The sequence below is a fragment of the Empidonax traillii genome, unplaced genomic scaffold, assembly GCF_003031625.1.
Source record: "Empidonax traillii isolate 1590-97213 ecotype Southwest subspecies unplaced genomic scaffold, ASM303162v1 scaffold39:size2480183, whole genome shotgun sequence".
Taxonomy (NCBI): Eukaryota; Metazoa; Chordata; class Aves; order Passeriformes; family Tyrannidae; genus Empidonax; species Empidonax traillii.
In genome coordinates this window covers 1195532-1217618 of record NW_020955232.1, presented here as the reverse complement: position 1 = coordinate 1217618, position 22087 = coordinate 1195532, and the positions used below count along the sequence as shown (strand labels likewise).

Below are 22087 nucleotides of genomic sequence, written 5' to 3'. Positions count from 1 at the left end.
TGGGTGGAAGAGCTTCCCTGAAATGGGTCTTCTAAGATTTCGCTTTCACGAGGTGGGTTAGTGAAAGGTAGGTTTGCCTTGCAGTGTAACAGAGCGAGCCTGTGAGAGCACAGCCTCCTGGCCCTAAAGGCATCTCTGTATACCAAGCTGCACCTGCACAGCACGGCAGAAATCAGACTGAAAGGAAGAGGCTGGTTGGGAGTTGCTCTTTGATAGGAAGGAAGGGATTGCATTTCTCTGCTGGTAGAGTAATGGTGACAAGAACGGGTGAGTTAGGGGTGTTGGTATCAGTTACAGAGAGATTTCCTCCTCTGCCTGCAAAAGCATTTCAGTAACAACTGCAGATCAGTTGCTTCTACCCAGTGAGACCAAGTACTTACCAAGTAGCAGACTTGCTTTTTTTGGAGTTCTGAACTGAGTCTTTTGAAGAGGCTTTTTGTAATATTGAGCATAGCGGTGCTCTTGGTGGTTTTGGTCACAGCAGCATAAAATAGTTGATCTTATAAAGCAAATCTTGACTGTAGTGCTAATTTTGAATAGCTAAGCTGAACGTTATGGTTGTTTGCTCATTTCCAAGCTAAGAAACAAAAACTAAATGACTCCATCCAGCTCAGCTTCACCTCAGGTTGGCCTTCAGCCATAGCCCTGCCAGCTTCAGCCATTTCTGCATATTCAGTGTTGAGCTGATCTGGGGAAATTTAACCTAGTATATTCTTGGAGTACAGTAATAGGAGAGGAAGATGCAGAGAAAAGGCCTGGAAGGGAGGGAATGCAGGAGCAGCTCCTCAGCTGTCATCGGGGAGTTGTTCAGAGGTTTGAAGAGAGATGGAAAAAAAATTCAGGTTCAGAGTGAGTTGTTCAACAGGGCTACCCAGCCTCTGAGGAGGTTAAAAAGGCCTTGCAGAACAAATGGGACATGTAGGTAAAATGGCTGTGTGTCATGTTTGTAGGTTTAAGAACATTTTTCTTCAGTGACTTTCCGTCAGTAGGATAAACAGCAGTTTGATTTAGCTGTGGCTTAACTGGTGATTACAGCCAGCACTCGGTGGGACCTGCAGGCAGGACCTGGTACAAAGGTCAGTTCAGGAATGGGAGAAACAAAGGAAACTTCTGATACAGGTGAAGGCGGAAAAGCAGCGATGTGCCCTCAGAGCGTGAGGAGCCCTGGCAGAGGAGAGGGTCTGGCTGCTCTGCTCAGAGGCACAGCGCACAGAGACCCCACATCAGCCATTCCCTCTGGCCAAGGGGGTGACGAGTTTGCTTCAGCTGCCCCTGGACCTTGAGGCTTTTCTGAGGCAAGGATTTTGGCAGGGTAGTGCCCTGTAAATGTGTTTTTAGAGTGGATGGGTGCCAGGCTCTGAGACGCTGGGCAGGCACAGCTGGCATGGTGTGCCCTGGAAGGCACCACTCCAGTCCTGCCCTCCTGTCCCAGGAGCAGGGACTTGCCAGGCCCCACAGCATCCCTGATGCCTCTCCAGGACTTAATGTTGATTTATGTCTTCCTCGTAGGCAAGTTTTCCATCCATCATACCAGCATGCATAATACTGAGGCAATAGATTCCAAAAGGTATCCTCATTCAGTTGCTTTTAAGATTTATTTCCCATCCAGTATTTAGATGTCAACCACATGAGTTCTGCAGTTATGAGGAACTTTCTATGCCTTGCAAGTTCCTGCCCATGATAAGGTTTGGCCTTGTGCTAGAGGTGCTTTGGACATTTCTGCTTGCACTCTAGTTTTTTTCCTGCTGTTAGTCCCTGATTTCATCTCTCCCAGACCAGCTTTGAAAAATGTGTTCCCATGATGTTTCCATTGGGCCACATACTTTTATCAGATTTTATTTTCATTTTTACTTTGCCACCACACTGTATGGCAGGATATAGACCCAGAGTCTACACTGAGGCAAGGATGGTGCCACTGATTATACACCATTTAAGTTAGCCAATCATTTCACTGCCTTTCTCTTGGAGAGTTTTTATATAGTGACATTTTGTGGGTCTGGAGGATTAGAGGATTTTTATTTTTGTTGCATTAGAGGCAAGTCAAAGAAGCTTGTTGATTTGTGGAGGACTGACCACCTCAAGGCATTGGGTAATACACTTGAGAGTTAGTGTACAAGATAAACACCAGGGAGAAAAATACAAAGGAAAAAAAAAAAAAGATCTGCACATAAGGCCAGCTCTCACGCTGTTCACAAATATCCCTGTTTATACCCACTGAAAATCTGACCTGCAGCCTTCATCACTGTAGATCAGCACCGTGTGTGGCAGCAGGTGTTAACAGGTGGCACAGACACAGCAACTTGTTTGGTTTGTGCTGCTTCAGTTTGTATATTTGCAGAGTCTTACAAAATGACATTGCTTTAACTTGTGTAGCGTGAAGTAGGGCAATGGAACGTGTGCTGATTGTATTTTAACTACAGTAGTAAAAAACAGCTTTAAATTGCTGCATAAATTAATTATGATCCTCTTCAAAGTATTATCTTTTTTTTTTTTTTAACTTTTGTTTAATACCAAATAGCCACAGGAACTTCATATATTTTCAGCTTGGAAAACCAAGCGAAACAAGGGCAGACTTTTAAAAGCTTGATTACAGTTTATTTTTGTTGCGTGTAATTTTCAATGAGACTGGTATATTCTAACAGCTGTAATAAGCATGGCAGATCTGAAAGCTGTTTCATGATTGCTGGGTCTCCTTCTTTGTCTCTGACGATGGAGGTGTCTTAATTACTGTTTGTTTTCATAAATTTTAAGGATTAGTCATCCTTTGATGCCAGATGACTCAGTTGTACCATACATTTTCGAATCTTTGTGTTCAAAGGCTTGATGGAGTTGGGTTCTGATAGGAGATTTTGAAACATACAGCTTCGACCCAGAGCTAGAGTCTTTCAGCTAAAGTGTTGTGTGTCATGGCCAGCTCCTAATCTGTTTATATGGAGACCTGACAGTTTTGGAATGTACCTTTTAATGTGGATACTTTATTATTGCATCTGTCTCTCTAACTTTTGTTTGCTAAGTAAATGAAAATCATCTCTCCTGTTGACACAAGGGGCAGTGACTAGAACATGGGATTTCAATTCCTTGTTCCATGAAGGAAAAGGCAGATCTCCCACTGGCTTTAAGAAGGCCAGGATTTTGGTCTAGCTTCTGTCACTGTCATTCAGAGGTCCTTGATAGTTGTGTCCACAGAGCCAGAAGAGCATTTCTGGGAGCTGGGAATGTGATGGGTTTTTCCAGCCACCACTCTCATTTTGTGACAATGTTCCAATTTTGGAAGGGCAAGGGAATGATTTTCGTAGTGTGAAGGTTGATTTGGAGCATTAAATCCCCATCAAACACACAAGTAAACCATGGCTGGGAGAGTCTACTGTAACTGTGGATGCTTTATTTGGTAGTAACAGGAGCTTTTGGCTGGACCAGCCTTTATGGCTTTGTCACGTAACTTTTGTAGACACAACCAGCCTTTCCTCTCCTTCTTCTCCCTCTTATTTATGCATCCATGTGATATGTAGACTTCCTGTTTGCTGGAACAGCCACATTGCAGTGCCCTTTTGTCAAAGGATGAATAGGACTGAGAAACCATGATTTTGTTTCAGTGATTTCCATTTCAAGCAATTGATTGTCACTTAATCTGCAGTGTTTAACACAGTTGAAAATGACACATTGGACCCCTTACAAACTCTCTAGGACTCTCTTTGCCCACATAATGCCATATTCCCTTGCATGGCCATGACCATCACACCCACCACACTTAGCATAAGTCGGTGCCCAGCATCCCACAAGCCATTTCAGCACCCCAGAACATGAGCGTTCCTACCCTCTGTGCCATTCCTCCTCTCCTGGCTTCCAGCCTGCTGGTCAGGATGTCCTCAGGTTTGGCAGCCCCCCCCAACCAGTGTCTTTCTGTTCTACATAATGGTTTTCTTCAGATGAGAGACCTGTGTGTAGCCAGAGCTGCTCCAGCAGAACGCTCCTTCCTCCAACATCATCTTGCCCTCCAGGCTTTTTTGTTGTAAGGATTCCATAAATGGAGCAGTGCACTTGGAAGGACTGGAAAGGAATAGTGTACCTGCCAGCTATCCACAGTAAGGCCAAAGGCTGTATCCAGTTTGCAAGTGGTAGTTCCCTTAGACCTAAAAACTATTCATGGGAGCTCTTGTAAACAAGTCCCAGGTTATTGCAGGAAGTGAGAAGGAGTGGGATTGCTGCTTTCTGAGGTGATGCTCAGATCCTGGTTGTGTAGAGTTGAGCACTTTACATTCAGAAGGCTCAGAGACACCAACTTGTAAATAATCAAGTGAATTACAAGCCAGTCTAATGCCTGCATTGTCAGCCTTTAACAACGTGTACAGAGGATTGTGCTAAAAGTGGCAGTTTACAAGAACAACCACTGATTTGAATCCATATGGAAGTTTATTGTGATATGTGTGAAAACTTGAGTTGCTTTAAACTTCAAACCGAAATGAATGGGAAATTGTTTTATCTCTTGGGGGAAAAGAAAATGGTTTCAAACTGCTGAACTTGAGTAAACAAATAGTCTGTGCAATAAATAGTTACACGATGCACAATTAAGATAAAGGATGATTAGTATGCTAACGTTTTGTATGGGTTTGGCTACATTAAAAACAGAGGTATATAGTTATCTGTCTTCAGTTCTGAACTATAACCATGTTAATGTGTCTCAGTACGTACCTCATCGTATTTTATAGGTGGCAAAAGTGGAATATGTTAGAAAAAAGCCAAAATTAAAAGAAGTTCTGGTGAGATTAGAAGAGCATATGGAATGCACCTGTACATCATCAAATACTAATTCAGATTATAGAGAAGAAGAAACTGGTATGTTTTCCTTTTATTTTTGCATTAATGCTGATTTCATATGGACCTTATTTTTATATTAGTAAAGAATGCAAAGCAAGTGTTGCTTCCAGTGAACTCAGTAAAGAAGCTCCCAGCTACTTCTCCCTGTGTTGAGGATGCAAAATTAGGGGCGGTTTGTGTTATGTAAGGAGTTTGGTTTTCAAGTCTAAAATGTATCAATTCTCACTAGGTTAGCCTTTAAATAAATGTAAATGCTCAGTAGTATTCAGGTCTTGCTTCTCTAAGTTAAAGGTTGTCATGTTGCAGCTTATTGGTGAGCTCTGTTGCCTAATTTCTTTAGACTTTGTGGAGACAGGGCTAAGGCTGAGATTTACTTGACCTTGGGGAAAGTATTAATGAAGTTAATGTAAAGCACTTCAGAATAAATTCAGTATTCAAGGGTAAGGAGTTAGTTTTGTATCAACATTACCCATTCCTGTTGTTTTTTTTACGCATGGGTGGTCAAGAATTTGTCAGTTTGTCGCATTAAACCTAAATTTGCCTTGTCGGGACAACATTTAAATTACAATGGGGAAAGATTCTCGGGGAAAATATTTACTTTCAATCTGGCTTTCATAAAATCATTCTAAATTGATCTAAAATCATAACCTAAAATCTTAGCTCACATCTTCTTACTGGGGTGCAATCCATGCAGAGCTTGACACACATATTAAGGAACCCCCACTACAGTAGAAAGGACATCTGCCTTTCTCCTAATACTGGTTGAAGGCGAACTCCAAAATTTGCGTTGCACCTCTGCAGGAAATTTAAGGGTGCAGTAGACCCAGCCCAAAATTAGGAGTCAGTGAAGAGCAGGTAAATATAGGAGGAAAGCTGCCCAAAGGTGATGGATTTTGTAGGTGGCTGGGCAAGGAAGGGCTTTCTGTACTGTCTCAGCATGGAGATGTAAACCTGGTCCAAGCAAATGTAAACTTCAGTTGCTATGAACAGAGCAGAAGAATTAGAATTTATATAAAAGCGAAGTTAGACCTCTACTGTGATTTTATTGGACTCCAATTTATAATCTGAGCTGAGTGTTTAGGTGAAACTATGTGGAGTTATGAGTAGATAAAACCACATTTAAAGTGGTTGTTCTTAATGTCTGTATGGTTTGATATATTTTCTGTGTCTTCTATTTGGGAAAAAAAAAGTTTCATTTGATCAGTTCCACTTTTCCAAATTGTCTTTAATTGCCAAAGAATGAGGAGTTAAGATTTTAAGATGAAAATTTTTCTTTCTGATATGTGTTAAAAAAGTGGGGTAGAATTGTCATGGAAAATGTATAGATTTCTAGGATTTAATTACTGATAGGAACAAAACTTGCACCAGCAAGTGGATGGTGAGCTGAAAATAGCTTAACTCCAGAGCTGAAAGCAAATGTTGAGTACTGCATGGTAACAGTAATTATAGCTGGATCTTGGAAATGACGTGTGCAATGCCAACTTCGTTTATTATTTCTTTCCTTTTGTATAATTACTTCATAAACGGAATGTCAAATCAGACGTTATAAAGTTATTACTTTAATGCAAAGGATAATGAGATTTCTTTGAAATGTAAACCGTTTGAGTATTTGTTACTTCAGTGTTCAACGAAATGCGTTACCTTAGGGCTTTTTACCAGCCCTGCCCTTATGTTAACAGGAAGGCCTAGGGAATCAGGTAAAAAACGGAAACGAAAAAAGTTAAAACCAACATAAAACCTACTGGAACTATTTGATATTCAGGTAGGACCTATATGCTGAACACCCTAATAGCACAAGTACTGGAAAACTTAATCAAATACCATCACTTCAACTTAATCACTGTTCAAAATCTTGACACTTGCTACCTCAAGGCTGCAAAGAGATTAGATTTGATTGGCTTTGATAATTCTACCTGCTGGTATTTTCCCTTTAAGCTCCACATCACCATCAGCATCTTACATTCTTTAGCTACTTCCTTTTCTTGCCTTTTTCGTTTCTTTTTTATTGGAGGGTGCTAATACTTCAGCTTCTGAAATCTCAAGTTCCATTGCCTCTGCTTGTGTTTCATTATTATTGATTTCTGAGGTCAAAGCATCCCATAATAATGCATGAATGAATTACCAGGTTACAAATTGTCGTGTTCCCAGTCCTTGGCTGTAAAACATTGAGTGTACATACAGCAAATACTATTACATGTGTGGCCATCAAACCCCTGTTCTGGCATGAACTGGGATTGATTGTTCATGCATCTGATAATCTGCCTACCTGGCAAGGAAGATGCTGTTATTTACACCAGAAAATTAAGACTTTTTTTTTTTTTTGGTCTGTTCAGTCTCAGTAGGATGATGACAGTCATCAAAATTCATGAGGTTTTCAGTGTAGTGAAAAACTAACACCCTCTCAGTGCAAAAATGACTGAAATCCTTTGGCCAACATATTAGCAGTGTGTGATGATGGCGATACACATTCCAAATTAAATATGGAATTTCCCTTTTCTAAATGACTTGAAAGTATGTAAACTGCAGCACTTGCAACTGATTCTAGTATTTGGAGTGGGAATGATTTGGATTTTTCAGTGTATGTGCCTAACGCCTGGATGATGGTGAATTTAATTTCAAGCCCCTGTTTTTGCACATGAACTCCCAATGGCAGTTTTCGTTTATACTGATGTATCGTTGCTAAAAAATGCTAAACTTGATATCCTGTTTCAGATTAACAGGTATTTATTGGGAGTAGTATGATAGAAGCAAAGATTTTCTAAAATTCAACTTTAAAAGTGAGCATGTAGACTCAATCAAAACAGCATTTAGAACTTCTTGTCCCAGGTTAGTGACTCTTCATGCAGAACAGTTTTTTTTTTTTTTAAGTCATCTACTTCGAGGACAGGACCTTTGATTCTAATCATAGAGTTATTGTATCTTTTTTCTCTCCTACAGATGTAAGGTGAAAATAAGCTAGAAAAAAAACTTCTCTCTGGGACATGGATGTACATGGTTTGTTACATTCCTGAACCTACTATGTATGGTGCTTATTGACTGTATACTTTATTTGTTCTCCTGTGTGAAAAAACTGGCTCAAAAGAACACTTAATGAGAACAAAGAGACAATGTACATTTGTTTAATGTGACATCAAAGCAAGTATTGTAGCACTCTGTGAAACAATAGGAAGCTTCCCTGTCCAAAAAAGAAAAAAAAATGAAAGAAAGAAAAACAGAAAAGAAAAAAAGACAGTTGAATGAATGGAGGATACCAAAAGTACTCAAAAACATGACAAAAATCTAAGTGAATAGTGGATTTCTGTCAGAGCAGTCAACGGTGCTTTACGTCAAGAAATGTGCCTGCGTTCTTGATGAAGATGGATGGACACTGGTGGACTTCAGGCACAAAAAAAGCAGGAATGTATGAAATGATCAAATGCCACGCAAACACTATAGAACAATACATCCTTGCTTGGTGGTGTTTTAAAAGTCTATACAAAAAAAAACCTTCTGGGGAGCCTTAAGTGGATTTTTTTTTTTTTTTTTACACCATAAAGTGATTATTAAGTTTTCTTTTTACTCTTTTGCCTAGCTTTTTATTATCTCTCGGACTACATTTGCCAATAACACATATAAAAGACTGGTATAACAATAAGCAGAACACAAAACATTATGGTATTTCTCCTAGTGGGATGCAAACTAATGAGATGTATTAAAATAAAAATGGTATACCTATGCATAATTTTCTAGACGTTTCTTGGTTTATGTTCCCCAACCTCCCCCGTAATTTAAAGCATTACATAAAAGAAAAAAAAGAGAAAAAAAAAAAGAGAGATGTGCGTAAACAAATCATAGGCTATCCATGCAAAAATCTTTTTTTTTTTTTTTTCCTTTAAGACTTATGCCAGTTGCCTACTAGTGATATTGTGTTAGCAATTGTCATTCTTATCAGTATACAGATACTTTTATTTCACATGTTGGAGCTGTGTGAAATGTACAAATTCTTGTATTTGCATTGTATAATGTCATGGTGGCATGGGAACTACCTTGCTGCAAATATTTGAACAAAACCTAAAATTCTTTATTTTTGGTAAAATGTTATGCTTTATGTGTATTCAACAGAAATATGTGTTTTTGTAAAGGTGAAGTTTGTATTTTTATCTAAAAATTAACAGTTTTATATACCTGAGAAAGCCTGCTATGTTTTCTTGAACCAAAAAAAAAAAAAAAAAAAAAGAAAAAAGAAAAAAAAAGCATTTTGTGGTCATATTTTTGTAGTAGAATAGCCCAAATAACATCAAAATCTATTTTAACTATAGCAGGGCAGATAAAATACTCTGGCAGCAGCTCCTGTTTTTTCGAAGTGCCAAAGGATTAAATGTTCAGTTCCCCTTGGATTGCAGTGGGAGCCACATGGCTAAATCCTTCTGTATTGCTTTGGAAATTTAGGGCTGTGCCAGATATGACATGGCTACTCACTTGGCCAAAATCACTGCCCCACCCCAGTAGTTTGGATTATGTACCGTTTGTTTTATTTGGATTATCACATTGGATATGTAAAATGAACTACTGGATTCTTTTGTTGTGAAACATCTACAAAGAGATGAAAGAGTTTTCTTAGTTTGGAACAACAAAAAAGTTTGTCTTGAAGACAGTTTTTCCACTCAAAAATGTCTTCTAATGTGAATGAACTGCAGAACCTTAAAACAACAAAAGAGAGCAAGATTTTTAACCTTTCCACTTCTCTAAATATAGTTCAAACATTCCCCTCCTGTTCCTGTAGCTATGTCGAATTTCACCAAACAAAGCAATGTTAGCTAACAGGCATTATTGGCTTCAGATGCTAATGCAGAGATAGAGTTAGTCACCGTTCTATTTTGTGATCATTTTCCCAGTGTATTTGTTGAGCACCAAAACTGGAAATACATTTAACTAAGATTGTCTGTGCTTGTTTTCCACTAAGTGTACTGTTCACAATGTTATGCACATGAATGTATGTGTCTGCGTTTAAAAAAGTGTATAAAATGTAATTTATATATTTATGTTTCAGTGGGATGCCAATAATGTTGCTCCGTTCCTTTTTTGTCTAAAAGATATCTAATGAAAAAGAAAAAAAAACCAAACATATATCCATTAAAATCATGTAAATGAAAAGCATCATGTGACCCACTCAGACACTGCGCAGGTGATGAAAGGATGTCAAAGTCACTTAAGTGGAATAATTTGAAAAACAACTCTCTGAGAGTCCTGTGGTTGCACTGGCATAAGAAGGCTGTGTTGGGATCTGTGGGCCAGCTCCCCTGGAGTGACTCCATGGAGCATCCTGGAGCTCTGCTCATTTACATCACGAGGGAGTCTGGCCTTAGAGTAAAGTCTTGCAAACAAAGCCAGCCGAGGGGCACGTGTTTTGTTGGTGCCAGCAAATAAATGTGTTATGCCAAATTCAGCAAACCAGGGGAGAATGAAGACTGAATGGAGTCCCTTCCAGTAGTCGTTTGTTTGAGACTTGTGGTCTCGAGTTAATTTTGTTACGGGGAATGAAACGCACACGAGTCTCTGTTCTCAAGCACAGTGTTCACACAGCATGTGACAGAAAACACAAAAATCTCAGGGCTATATTCTCAGCTACTATAAAAATTGGCAAACGTTTCTGACTTCAGCTGCCCCTAAGCTAATTTACATCAGATGAGGATCCAGTCCATGCTTTTATGAATTACGAGGAGTAGTGTCACGACATGAGCACCACTTCCTGTAGTCCAGCTGAGATCTTACCCACCACCCTACCCGACGTTGCAGGCTGTGGGGTTAGTCTTTCGGAGTGGCAGATACAACCAGAAGGGAGAGTAACGTTTAAGGTTGTGACACGGGAGACGTTAATTCAAAGTTAAGTTGGACATTTCAAGGGCCATATCCTCAGCTGGTGTAAATCACCATCACTCCATTGCCTGCAATGGAGCTGTACCAGCTTACACCACTTGAGGGGCTGGTCCCTCATTCTTGCTCATCCCTTCCACTCCTCGGTCCCGCAGGGATCCCAGGTTGTTGTGTATGGTTAATGTAATCCTGTGTTCTCTAATACTTAAGCACAATAAGTGAATATAAGAATGAGTGTCAGACTTAACTTTGAATGTCCAAGCTCTGAAATGGTTTGTTTCACCATTGTGACTGTAAATTAAACAGTTCTCTGTGCATTTGTGAATGCCGTGTCCTATCTTCTTCTGCTGTTTGCTGGAGGTGGACTCCCTCTGGACTTGTAATGTGCTGCATTTGGAGTGTTACAGGGAAGGGTGTGAGCAGTTGGAACCACGAGGTATCTGACAGTTCTATTATGTGTGGGGTGGGGGGCTAGTAGGGGGCTTAATGGAGTTGAGGATGATAGTTGTCATAAGTCGTGCTTCCATGCAGTGCTGTAACACCTCATTGGTTTTGTCCTTCCACATTGTAGGTAGTGATTTGGGGATAAAATGTATTTCTGTTTCACACTGTGCAGCCACTTCCTCTGTCCAGGGATTCAGAACTTGTTGATCTGATTATATTGTTTTTTGAGGTCTTGTCTGAACAGAAAATACAGAGAGAGGACTGCCCCAAACCAATCTCAGTTGTTAAAATATGGTGCATGATCACTGATTCTCCAGTCAATGCATTATGTTTAATTCTGTGCTTCATCTTTCCAGACCTTGCAGCAATTGCATTTATTGAGTGAAATCAATGATCACGTCCAGTTTTCTTTCCTTTTTTCCTCTCCTCTGCCCTCCCTGGCATCTGCTTTATTAGACAGTGCACAGTAACTACAGGCAGTTGCTCCTCTCCAACCCTGGAGGTTCCTAGGCAGCTCCACCACTTTCCCTTTGGGCTTAGTTTTTTTTTAGTCTGCTTGGAACAGCATCTGTGGGTCTCCTCCCTCCAGTGGGCTTCAGCATTCCAGCTGTGAGGTTCTCTTGCCAATCCTTCTCAGGTCCATGTTGCCTTTCTGTGGTCTCTTTTCCAGTTATTCTCTGCCTGACTTTCCCATCCCTTTGTTTCCGTCTCTCAAATTATTTTCCCTTCCTAAGATGTGTCTCATCTCTCTTTTCTCCTGCCTGACAGAACAGCCTTTGATCTGTTTGCCCCCAAATCAAACGCTTTATCTGTGTGCCCTGAGATCTTGCATCCCAAACCAGCAGGCCCATAACTGACCACTCCCCCCACATGAAAGACAAATGCTGTTGTATAGACGTGTTTGTGGAGAGAAAAACATTCAGCTTTGCATTTGGAAAAACACCCATTGCTGAAGACTCTGCTAAAGCTCTGTCCAATCCCAGCAAGTGTGACTCTGGAATAATGGCAATGAAACTATACCAGAGATCTGACAGTTTAATTAGGACCAGTGGCCCCATTTATGATGTAATTTAAAAGTTTCAAATTTTATTTTGAAGTTTCAAAGCTACCTCAGATTTGCATGCTCTTATTTTACTGTAAAGTGAAGGAAATCATGTTTGTAGGCCCCTTCCATAACTTTGAAAAGCTTACTGTGAATAGTTATCTGACCCTGTCTTGGGCTGGAAATGACGGTTGCTTTAAAGCAGACACCATATGAGGTTTTCAATGAAATAATTTTCTTGGTGTTTCTAATACACAGCTTGTAGTACTAGCAGATCTCAGGTAAACTCATAAGAATCCCACTTAAATTTCCTTTAATATCAGGTAACAGAGAAAAGCCTATCAGTGCTGCATTCCTCAAAAATCACCCTACGTTTTGTATTTATTATTCGATTTAATTGCTGTCTGTGTTCCCACATTTTAATAGCAAGGCATTATTCCATGTCTGAGCTTTTCTGTGCTGCTCTTCGCTGTAGCATCTCTGCGGCACAGCCTTGAGCTGGTTTGTATTCATATCTCTGAAATAAAGAACTATTGTTATCCCATTTTAGGCGAGACCGAGGCATGGAGAAAAGACTGTGCAAGGTCATACAGCAAAGCTGTGGCAGAACCAAGGATAGGACTCAGATCTGAGTGCTCATCCAGTGCCCTAAATCACACGACCATCTTCCCTTTCCAAGGATGAATCCTTGCACCCTTAGATGTAAATACTGAAAAGATTGAGGGTAAGTCATTTTGCCTAATTATTGTGCATTGGATACATGATCAAAAGCCACTGCCATATCGTCAGAGAACGTAGTGATTGATGAAAATCCATCTTTCTGCCCATGCAATTAAGCAGCCTTTTATCCTACCATGAGCTAGTCATTTCCTTCTTCTCAAAGGAGTCAGCCTTTCGTGACTTACAGTGAAAATTATGCACATAGAACAAGACTCAGATTTTATGGGAATTTACAAAAATTCAGTAGACAATTTTCATTCCTTCCTTTTATGGTGTGGGTAACATTTCCTAAGGGAACTGTTTTTATCACAGGCGCAATCTTACATTTTTTTTTTCCCAGACCCTAACGTGGAAAAGCACTTTAGGAGATGCCTCTGTTTGCTCTTCGAACTAAGCATGCTCCTAGCTTTGGACAAACATCCCGCTGACCTCAGATAAATGGAGCAGAGTTGATGCTTTCTTATTTTTTTAAGTAGGATGTGCCTTCCTGACACAGGATCCCAGTTGTGGGATGGGGGTCTTCATGCTCGTAGAGAGTTGACATATGTTTTAAGCAACCCTAAAGATGAAGTACCCAGGGTAGTACGTACAACTAGGAAGACAACTGGGAGAGTTCCACTCTCTTCTGCTCCCATGGAAGCTGCCATTTTGAACTGCAGACTTGTTAATTTTGGGGAAAATACTTTCTTGGCACGGGTGGATTCAGGACTGCAGTCACTAATGCCAGGGAGCCCACTTAGGATTATCTGTTTGGGTACCTCAGAGAATATAATTTGAAAACTCACAGTTGCACCTGATAACAGACAAATTTGAGATGGGAAAAAATTAATGGGAGCAAATTTCAGGTGAAATTTGGCAACTTTTAGTTTAGGGAAAAGAATTGATGAGAAGGTAGAATAAACAAGATCAAAAACTCAGTCATTCTTTTTGCAGTTGTGGCGTGACACCTGTCCCTTTAGTCATTCTAAATATTTGCTGCATCAGGCTGAAGTATGTGCTGAAGTAGCTCAGAATCACTACAACATGTAAAAAGTTACTGCTGGTTCTTGTTGAACTGCTGCCTATTATCATGGCATATGACTGTGAGGTGGGGCCTGCAATCAGAGTTGTAAATCAAAGAACAAGTCATAGGTTAGGTTCTGTTTTCCTTAGATATTGTCTCTAAGTTTGTTTTCTCTATGTTAGTCTCGAGTGACGTTTGGTGAGCTTTCCAAATAGGTTTAAAGTCACGAATACCTAGTTCCCAGCCTGAAAGTAAGGAAGTGCTAACTCTTGGCCTTGTTCATAATCAATAGATGAAATTCTGGCAAGGTCCTGGTGGCAGAATTTCTGTCACTGAAAGTTTCAGTGTCACATTTTTCCACTGGTAACTTCTTCTTCAGAGGGGAATCCAATCACCATTATATTTGACTCATTAGCAGGCTATCAAATATGACTTGGTTTGAATTTTGAGTAACTCAGAATTTCCGTTTGGACCGATACTTGTATGTGCTGGTTGTCTTCCAGGAACTTAGATAAAAATACACAAAGAAAGACTCACCTGTGTGCTTCAAAAGAAAGGAAATTCACTTATGAGGGCTGGAGTGGTCCCTCAAACAAGGAAATAAGGAGCCAAGTTTGTAACAAGTGTTACATGCTCATCTTCAGATCAGACTTAGTTTTTTGGCCTCTATATACTGTCTTTGATCTTGCAAAATGAAGGCAATTTGTTTAACTGTCCATCTTAGAAACTGAGGGTGGTTGATAAGATCGGGGTGCAAAAAGCAAAAGCGCTCAGTGATGCACTTAAGCTCTTAGTGCTTGAAATCCCCTGGGGATTTTGAAAACCTCCTGATTCTGGAAAGCAAATCACAAATAAATAGAAGAAAAGCAATTTAAACACTACTGAAAATCCCACCCTGGATTATTTGGCAGGTGAAGAAAGAATCCAAAAAAGAGACTACTTATAGTGATCGTTCAGTGACAAAGTAGATATTCATGGAGAATGCTCATGCTTAAATCTCTCGGCAGTTAATTATCATCTTTACAGACCATAATACTGAAATACTTCACTTATCATCAACACATCAGGGCTTGGATGAACTTTGAGACGCATGAAAATGAGACACTCCTTAGGCTCATGGTAGCCCTGTGTTCTAGTAACTGATCAACCCATTACATAATTGGTCAGATCACTAACTCGCATAAATAGATAGAACTCCATTGACTTCACTGGAGGTGACAGTTACCTGAGAATTGACCCGAAACTCTTGCCACAAAGCAGATAATGGTTTCGTATTTTGCTGTTTAGTGTTATAAAAATAGACTCATTTCCTGGAGGAGTTAAAACAAGAAAGCAGGGAAAAGCAATTTCCCACAGAGACTCGTCCACACTGGAATTCACCAAAGTCCCCGGATGTGAACATGTGCTGTTAGCAAACATAAAACAGCCACTTTGTTTAGGGAAGCCTCTGACCTGTCAAAAATGCAGAGCATTTCTTACCAGACTTTTCCTTGGCAATTAGTGGGTGGAATTACTCATAGAAATTGTTTTGTTTGCTCACAAGGGGAGAAGTAAGACATAAATTCAAGATAGCCCCCATTTGACCACAAGAAAAAAGACTGTTCGCAGAGGGCCTGTGGGTGAAGTGCTGAGCGGCCTCAGCTCCCCTTGGGGATGAACTCAAATTTTTAGACCTCAGTGAAGTATGAAGAACCCCTCCAGACTTGCTGGGCATCCCTAGCTGTGATTTTTTCAGCAGTTAAAGGGATTTGGCATCCAATTTTAATTCGTTCCTATGTGACTTTCAGGAAACCCTTGTTGCCTTCAGAATGTCTCTGTTCTGAAGAAGAGACTGATTTCAACCCAATGATGTGACCATGCCTTCCATCTCTAGGTAGCAGCACTCAAACCTTAGGTTTGTTTTTTGTTGTTTGGGGTGCTTCCCAGCAGTGACTTTTCAAGTGCCCCATTCTCTGCTGGAACAGCCTGGCTGTTCAGGTGGGGAGTTCCCTTTACTGCATCATCTTTTCCTTAGCACTTTGGCTTTAGATGTGTTTTCTGTATAAAGGTGGTGCTGGTTTAAACTGAAGACCGGGGAAGTTTCAAGTGGCCAGATTTTGTGCTATGGGCCCTGTTCTGCTGTTGCTGAGTCTCTTTCCCAGCTGTGTTGGCTGTGTGAGGCCAGAGAAGGAGGGAGAGATGCTCCAGCACTTCAAGGAAGTGGGCTGAGGGCTCTGTGCTCACACACTCGGAACTGAAGTTGGTCCAAACTTGTATCCATGTGCTGTGAAGAGGCTGCTGGCCCATCCAAAATGGTTAGGCTATGCCTGCGTGGCTAATAGGGGTTTCAGGACCTTGCAGCTGGGGTTAGCAAGTGCAAATGTTTCCCATTAGCTCCCTGCATACCCTTCATGGTGATTCATCAAGAGAGACAGTGGAAAGCTGAACTTGAGACATGAGATGTTTCTTTGAAGTTACTCGTGGTTAAAGTTAGGCGTGATCTGAGCTGGCTTCCTAAGCTGAGCCCCTGAAGAGCCCACTGTGCTAACACAGTGTAGTTTAGTCTTTTCCTCGCATGCCTTGACTGATGCTGTTTCAGAAGGGTCTGAAACCTTTCAGTAAACCATTCCATAGTAACAAGGTAAAACTTTAAATATTCAGTGGTTTCCTACCAGCAAGCTCAGCTACACTGGAGAGCCCATAGCAATGCTTGCCCTCTCTGGGCCTCTTGAGGTATATTCCTGCCTTATTTTCTTTAGCATGTTCCTTTTTTTAAGTGAGAAAACGATCTTAAAATAGGACCTTAAAAAGGTGGGAAATTAAGTAGATCATATCATCTTGATTCCTTTATCTCACTTAATTAAGGAGAAGTTTGCCCATAGTGATCTGGTATTTCCTAAAACAAGCATACATGAAGAACACTTTGAGGAACTTCAAAAGAATTTTCAGGCTAGATCAGGAAAAGATAAAACCAGAAGTGGAAACTTCTAATACACTTTATGGCTCATTACTTACAGGAAGTACATTGTTACATAGGATACTAATGAATTCTGCAGGATGAGGTTTCCAAAAGAAAAATAAAATGGCACCTTCTCTATCTTGGAGGAAAGGTCTGAGGGCTTTTGCAGTTATGACAGATATGCAGTGGATATGTATGGTCATATCACCTGGATAGAGTCTATCTCTGGAAAAAGGCTATTTAGAGTTTCAAGTGTGTACACTATTGAATTTCTGCAGCAACTTCCTGGTCTAGCTGTTAAAAGTGATAAAGGGAATGGTAAAAGTCTATGTTGTTTTCAGTTGCTCTGTTCTACACCCCAGAGGGCAGAAGTGCTGCCCTGTGTATGGCTGGCAGTGAGCAGGGTGGCAGGAAGACAAATTTGGGTGACTAAGGGTGAACGTGTAAAGTTGATTCTGATGTTCCCAGTCAGGTAGTGAGGTCAGCAAAATGGACACTCAGATTTTCTGGTGACACTCGTCTGGAAAATTATTATTTGGCAGAGTCCTAATTAACTGAAATGAACAGTAATTCCAAAATCCTGATTTTGGAATCCCCAGCTACTGGATTTACTGTTAGTGAGTTAATGCTGTCAGAGGTGTTGTGGTACGGGGATATTTAACATTTGTAAAGCATACAGAAATCCTAAGGATAACAGGTAACAGTTTTCTACTGTCTGAAGAGCTCCATGGTGTAAGGAGGCCCCTCGATGGTGCCTCGAGAGCTGGGGGGTTGTGCCCCAGGCTCAGCTCATGGTTTCAAGTCCAGACGTGCTGTCCCCAAGTCAGCAGCACCTGGAGCTGGGTGCACCTCTGTCACATGCAGTTATTGCACACATGCTGGTTACCTTGTGTTCTCCACCATGGGGGATGTGTCCACCTGCCAGCTCCTGTATTTCACTCAGACTGTAAGGATAGCTTTGCTTTATGTATGAACATATTTTAGGTGGCAGAGCATTTCCATCTGGACTGAAGCACATGGGCAGTGAAGCTTGAACATTTTTTCCCTGTGTGCAGGCAAGATATTTAACTATGGGGTTAGTTGCTCTTTGTATCTTCAGGGGCCCAGATACTTCTAAACATGTGGTCACTGGAAGGCTGTCTCGCTAAAAATCCAGAGGCCTTTGCCCTTGTGAAAGTTTCTATTCTTGCTTGAAAAGTGAGATTTGGACTCCTGAGTCTCAAAGATGCTTTTGCAAGTGTTGTATGTGTCTTTCTGCTTTTCTGTAAATCAACTTGCTTGGCCTGAACTGGATGTTTAAATAATAAACAGCTGAGGGACAGTCTGATCACTTCTTTCTGAGCGTTTCCCAGGGGGAGCGCCTGGGGTCACATGACATCTGCTCTGACCTTAAGGACCTGCTTTCTGGAGGCTTTTTTACGATGCTGACAAACCTCACATTTTAACTAGCTGTTAAATAAGCCAGTCAGTGGTAACTATTCAGGACAGGGATTAGAAGAGTATTCTTGCTAGGATACAAGATGGCTCTGTCCATGTGCTGGCCAGGGATGAAGGGCTGGAAAACTGTGTGGTGGAAGAGACTATTAATGTGATTTTCCACAACTTTCCTTGCAGCTGCATTTTTGAGAGGAGAGAGAGAGATGGCTAGGCTTGCAGTAACATGTTGTGCCGTCATAAATGCTACAGCCACCATCTGTTTCCAGCCCACGACTTGAAAGAAAACTGAGCAGTAATCTCATAATTCACATGAGCGTTTTACACTTCTGAACCCTTCCCAACCTTTGTCTAATAATGAGGGGAGTGCATGGTGCTAAGTTTTATATTTTTTCCTGCACTTATTAGTGTTTATTTGTATGTGTCTTTCCCTTTTGTTGTTTCTGGGGTTTTTTTCCATAAAAAAAATTTCACTGGGAGGAAAATCAGACCAGTTCCATGGACAGAAGAAACATAATGAGGGCAAAATCCCAGTTTCACTGATCTTGCTGACAGAATTCTCCAGGAGTAGGTGTTTTTAATATTCCTCACTGTGTCTGCCTTATTTACTTGTTGATTAAAGGAAAGCCAGTAGAAAGTGAAGAGGCAGGTTGCTGAACTGCCCTTTCCCTGCAGAAACAGAGCTGCTAGAATAGCTGGACATGCGCATTTTAAACCCAAACCGTCAGAGAGGATGGTAATGGTGGGTTGGATTTTAATGAAAACAAATTCTTCTGCTAATCTTTGCTTGGGGCTGGCCCTCCACAGGATTAAGGATACCACCTGCTGTGCCAAAGACATGCTCAGGTTCGAGGCTGCTGGTGGGTGGGAAGAACACAAACATCTGAGAGCGACTCTGGTGAGCGATCACAGTCTGTCCTGTTGTAGTGCCCTCAGGGAAGCCAAGGAGTTGAGATCATTTAGTTGATGGAAATACTGCTCCCCTCCAGCCTGCAAAGCAAGGATAGCATCATTAAGGATTTCTCTTTGGCTGTTCTGCAAAACCAAGAGTTGCTGTTTCTCTAGGCCTCCTCTCGTCTTTGGATGCGGTTTGCACACCTCCTCCAACCACAGCTGGACCGGCTGGATGAACTCCTGCTCTCCTCTGGCCTTAGGAACAATGGCTTTCATCATCCCCACTAGACTGCAGAACACTTTAAGGATGAAAGGGCTTCTCATTTCATATATCCCACTGCTGCTAGAACTATAAATCATCAATGGACTGAATTTATAGCCAACTGCTACTGCAAGCGAGTGGAATTTGTTTTGTGTTGTCATATGTATGGTCAAACTGTCCAAGAAGTTGCCAAACAAAGAACTGAGCTGCTGATGGGCAACCCACTCAATCTATTCTCATTTTATTTAAAAATAATAAATAACTATCAATCAAAGGAACTTATTTTGACATGTGCTACCTGTTGGGTGATCCTCAGTATCTCTGGGATTTGTCCATAAGTGGAAGAAAACTGCCAGCTGTTGCCAGGTCCAGCAGATATTACATGGATTTCCACCAAGAAAACGTTTGTGGGCTCACTAGGGTTGGGAGCAGGTTAGGGGCCTTCTCCTATTTTAACACTGCTTGCTGTTCTCAGAGTGTTTGGCCAGGTAGCAAGTGTGCACAGAGGCCACATCCAGCCACGCTGGCCTCTGCTTAAATCAATGACAAATCTGCATTGACCTGTATACAGCAGTGGTCCTTCTTCTGCCTCACAGTTTGATGACAGGTGGATTTTTGGTGGATCTCTGGGTTCTGGAAAGCTGGCCTGTGTCTATTTTGGTGCCTTGTGATGGTGATGAGCTAAAAAGGAGATAGAAACTCTTCAAGCTGCTGGGGTCTGAATCACATATTTCTGTATGATTTTCTTACAGAGCGAACAAGCCTGAAAGGTCATTTTTGTGTTTTACCCAGGCCCATTAATTACAGCTGGGGGTGTTGGGAGCTCTTGCTGTCCTGCCCAATTCAATCCCTGCAGCCTCCCAGCCCCTTGTCTGTGGTTTATGGTCACATCTGGAGTGTCTCCCTGCAAACGTGCTGGTAGGAGCCTCCTCCCTGCCAGCACACACATTGTGGCTTTTTGGTGTCCGTGGAGTTCCAGGCATCTTTCCCAACACTTGTTTTTGCGTGAGAGGGAAAGAGAGAAGGGGCACGGGAAGGGCGGTGGCAGAGGAGGCCTCTGACATGAAATTCCCAGGAACAGGATTTGCACATTTTATGACCGTTCAGATGGAAATGCAATGGAGCTGAATTATTCCTCCTTAATCCTGCTTTCTCACTTTTCTCCCAGCAGCCTCTTCCCCTCCAGTTTAGGTAATACAGAAGCTTATAAACAAATCCCCCCCCCCGTGAAAAATAGCAAAGCCGGGGGGAAAAAAAGGACCTGGGTTAGGGCTGTGATGGATAGACAGGTGGAAGGCAGGCACCAGAAGGGAGGATGAATGGTAAAAGCCTTTGATGGAAACACTAAAGAGCTATTGAAAATCCAAGGGGTAGGGGGAGGGAGGAGAAAGAATAGCAGGAGGAGGGAAAGCAAGGGAGCCGTGCCCCCGTCCCCCCGCCCTCTTTCTCAGGATGTTGAAAGTATTTGTCCTTCGTTACAAAATGATTGAACTGCCGCCAGGCCAGGCCACCCTTCCAGCCATTGCACTGGGAAACTGGCACTTCTGAAAGCCTCATCGCCTCTCAAATTTTATAGCTTTCCCTTTTTTTGTGGGAGTTTTTGTGTTGTGCTATTTGCAGGATTGTTTTCAGATTTGCCGCATATCAAAGAAACTGTATTTTGTTGCTCTGACAAACACAGAATCCAGGTAATGAAAAGAAGAATTAAAAAATAAAGGCCCATTTTTATCAGAATACCCAGCTGTCTGCCTTTCATTGAGTCAGAATTTCATACATTTGGTATTCACTGTGTGAATTTGGTTTACCTCTAGTGCTTTTTGAAGGAGGAATTTGCTGTAAATAAAGCTGCTACTTTACTAATGTCTCAATTTGCACAAAAGTGATGCCTATTCTTCATAGTTGGAGTAGTGAGTATAATCTTGCTGTATGATAATTAAAATAGGTTTTGCATCGGGTACACATAGACAACAGTGGAAAAAAATAATAATTTCCATTTTCAGAATGGTCCCTGAAGTTCTACGATGTCTTTATCCTGCAGGATCTACAGATGGGAAGAACTATTGAAGATCTGCGTACGAGACTGTTCCTGCTGCCAGAGGCTGTATTTTTATCATGTATTTATATGTGTATGTATTTATATAAGCCTGGTGCTTGGAAAGGACTGCAGCTATGTGTGTTCTCAAGAATTAGATTTGGGTGTCTGTAGATGCAGCCTCCAGCCAGGCTCTTGTTAACCAGGGGAGGACCCAGGGTCGTGGTGTCTCCCTGATGACAGTCACGTGCCATCCCTGCCAGAGATGTCGAGGAGCTGGTGGTGCCCTGGCCAGGTGGATGATCAGGACTGCCCCTGGGCAGGTGCCTGCTCTGCATGTGGGGTGGGTGCATCACCCCCACCGCAGCCCCAAGGATGCTTCTCTTGAGTACACTGTGCAGACAGTCAGCTGTCTGTTGCCTCCAAGATTAGATCCTGGGATTAGGTCTCTGATGGGCTGGCTGTGACATATAATTAAAATAGTCCTAGGAGAGCAGAGAGGCAACGTGCCACCCATACACAGCTGAGTACTGGGGGGCTGTTCTTCCTCACAGACCCACCACAGCTGAACACAAATCTCTCCACTAACATAATTTACAATAGCCATTTCCACCTAAACATCTCCAGTGCCTAGTTATGTTCATTACTGT

General features: G+C 41.5%; 1 protein-coding gene across 6 annotated transcripts in view; it reads left to right on the top strand.

Annotated features, from left to right (window-relative positions):
* PDGFA (platelet derived growth factor subunit A) overlaps positions 1-21139 on the top strand; it is a 35579-nt gene extending 14440 nt beyond the window's left edge. The window contains exons 5-8 of one of the 6 annotated variants that reach the window (XR_003570567.1): positions 4707-4833; positions 6495-6577; positions 7528-7641; positions 7753-10993. Coding sequence is in view for 4 of the 6 variants with exons in the window: in XM_027878185.1 (XP_027733986.1) it covers positions 4707-4833; positions 12705-12838 (261 nt within the window). In the remaining 2 variants the exon portion in view is untranslated. Of the gene's footprint in view, positions 1-4706; positions 4834-6494; positions 6578-7527; positions 7642-7752; positions 10994-12704; positions 12879-18429 lie in introns of those variants that run through there. The other 5 variants (XR_003570568.1, XM_027878185.1, XM_027878184.1 and 2 more) reach the window with 5 other exon arrangements.
* Positions 21140-22087: the final 948 nt, after the last annotated feature.